Source organism: Mandrillus leucophaeus, unplaced genomic scaffold (assembly GCF_000951045.1).
Source record: "Mandrillus leucophaeus isolate KB7577 unplaced genomic scaffold, Mleu.le_1.0 Scaffold1, whole genome shotgun sequence".
Lineage (NCBI taxonomy): Eukaryota > Metazoa > Chordata > Mammalia > Primates > Cercopithecidae > Mandrillus > Mandrillus leucophaeus.
The window spans coordinates 13935171-13937498 of NW_012098097.1; the positions used below are offsets into that span (position 1 = coordinate 13935171).

Genomic DNA, 2328 nt, shown 5'->3' on the forward strand with positions numbered 1-2328 from the left:
TCTGTGCGCTGGCGCCGGGGCCCTGGAAGATGCTGCGCGCCTGAATTAACCGGGCGCCTCTGATGTCCTCACAGAAGCAACTAGAATTCCAGGACTCTGAAAGCCACAGGTGGGGGCTAAGCGAGGCCTGGCCTCAGGAGCGGAGGACCCCCCCCCCAGCCCCCCACGAGCGCCGGAGTCCACCGTAGTGGGTGGAGCCCGCCTTGGTGCGCAGTTGGAAAACCTCGGAACCCCTCCGGATCTCCCGGCTGTCACCCGCACCCCCCGCCAGCCTAGGGTGCGCCCGCGGGCCCTGCTTCTCCCCCCGTTAAATTCCCTGGGGAGAGGGGAAAAAAGGCAAAGGAAGCCGGTTCTCCAGGGGCCAGAAGTATTGAGCTTAATTAGTCTTCAGACTTCTCAATAAGAAATCACTTATCAGTTTCTTATCTGGGAGAGTTGAGGATGAAGGGAGAGAAGGCACCCAGGATTTGCACGGGGGGATTCAGGGAGAGAGAGTGATGAGGGATGGGGTGGGCCCTCCAGTCTTGGCCCAGTCCCAGTCTTGTGCACGTTGTTGGCTTCCTCGCAGAGCCGTCTGGTTCAGTCCCCCTGGGAAGGGGAGACCCATAGTGACCCCTCCTGACACCCATCGACCCTGACCAGTGTTGCCTGGTTCTTCAAAGGCCACGCGCTCACTGCTGGTCTATGTCACCTGCACCCCCCAGCCCTACCGTAGAGATGCCTTCTTCGGTGACGGCTCTGGGTCAGGCCAGGTCCTCCGGCCCCAGGATGGCCTGCAGCGCCTGCTGCTGCTCGCCTACGGCCGTGCAGAGGAGACTGCCCATCCTGGCGTGGCTGCCGAGCTACTCCCTGCAGTGGCTGAAGATGGATTTCATCGCCGGTCTCTCAGTTGGCCTCACTGCCATTCCCCAGGCACTGGCCTATGCTGAAGTGGCTGGACTCCCGCCCCAGGTGAGCTGTCTGACCCTGCTGCCAGCCACATCTCAGAAGCAGAATACACAGTATCAATCCCAGACGCCAGCAGATTCCGGGTTTCCAGCCCCTGGGCGCCAAGGAATCTTTGGTTTACAGTGTGTGACGCATGACTGTCTCTGGGCTGATCCAGGCTCCTATGCCTGTTTGGCACACACAGACACTGAGCTGGTTATGAAGAGGCCAGTGAGATGACTCACGGAGGCCTCAGGAGTTCAAGACCAGCCTGACCAAAATGGTGAAACCCTGTCTCCACTAACAATACAAAAATTAGCCAGGCGCAGTGGCGGGCACCTGTAATCCCAGCTACTGGGAAGGCTGAGGCAGGAGAATTGCTTGAAACCGGGAGACGGAGGTTGCGGTGAGCCGAGATCGTGCCACTGCACTCCAACCTGGGTGACAGAGCAAGACCCTGTCTCAGGAAAAAAAAAAAAGAATGTTTCCTCAGAGTTGGACACAGCACACGGGCCTGCACCAACCCCTTCTCTGCCTTGCTGTCCGCACCCTGAGCCCCCAGTTGGGTGCGGCTGAAGAAGTGGCCTCCTGATCACCGCAGGTCCACCCACAGGGCAGGGTGGTGCACCTCTCACCTGTGCGTGCTTGGGTGCCCGGGACACAGCTGACACCCACAGATCCCGTGCTTGGACACACACACTAGGGACCTGGTGGACAGGCCTCGGCCTCCTGCGTGCTCACCGCCGTCTCTCCCCACAGTACGGCCTCTACTCTGCCTTCGTGGGCTGCTTCGTCTATTTCTTCCTGGGCACCTCCCGGGATGTGACTCTGGGACCCACCGCCATTATGTCCCTCCTAGTCTCCTTCTACACCTTCCACGAGCCTGCCTATGCTGTGCTGCTGGCCTTCCTGTCCGGCTGCATCCAGCTGGCCATGGGGGTCCTGCATTTGGGTGAGGCTCTACCTTCTTGCCAAGGGGATGCCCTTGACCTCAGCATTTCCTTGTTTGCATTTCAAGGTCTATCCCCATGTGTGTCGGGGTGTGGGGGTGTGTGTGTGTGTGAGTCGTGGGGGTGTGGGTATGTGTATGTGTGTCGTGGGGGTGTGGGTGTGTGTGTGTGTCGTGGGGGGTGTGGATATGTGTGTGTGTCGGGGTGTGGGGGTGTGTGTGTGTGAGTCGTGGGGGTGTGGGTATGTGTGTGTGTGTCGTGGGTGTGTGTGTGTGTGTGTCGGAGTATGTGTGTGTGTGTCGTGGGTGTGTGTGTGTGTGTGTGTCGGAGTATGTGTGTGTGTGTCGTGGGTGTGTGTGTGTGTGTGTGTGTCGGGGTATGTGTGTGTGTGAGTTGTGGGGGTGTGGGTATGTGTGTGTGTGTCATGGGGGTGTGGGTATGTGTGTGTGTG

At 59.4% G+C, this 2328-nt stretch overlaps 1 protein-coding gene across 1 annotated transcript in view; it reads left to right on the forward strand.

Moving 5' to 3' along the window:
• Positions 1 to 80: 80 nt before the first annotated feature.
• Positions 81 to 2328, forward strand: part of SLC26A11 (solute carrier family 26 (anion exchanger), member 11) — a 34313-nt gene continuing 32065 nt past the window's right edge. Inside the window, exons 1-4 of the mRNA XM_011991963.1 lie at positions 81 to 158; positions 198 to 277; positions 705 to 951; positions 1687 to 1879. Coding sequence (XP_011847353.1) covers positions 718 to 951; positions 1687 to 1879 — 427 coding nt within the window. The 5' untranslated portion in view covers positions 81 to 158; positions 198 to 277; positions 705 to 717. The remainder of the gene's footprint in view (positions 159 to 197; positions 278 to 704; positions 952 to 1686; positions 1880 to 2328) is intronic.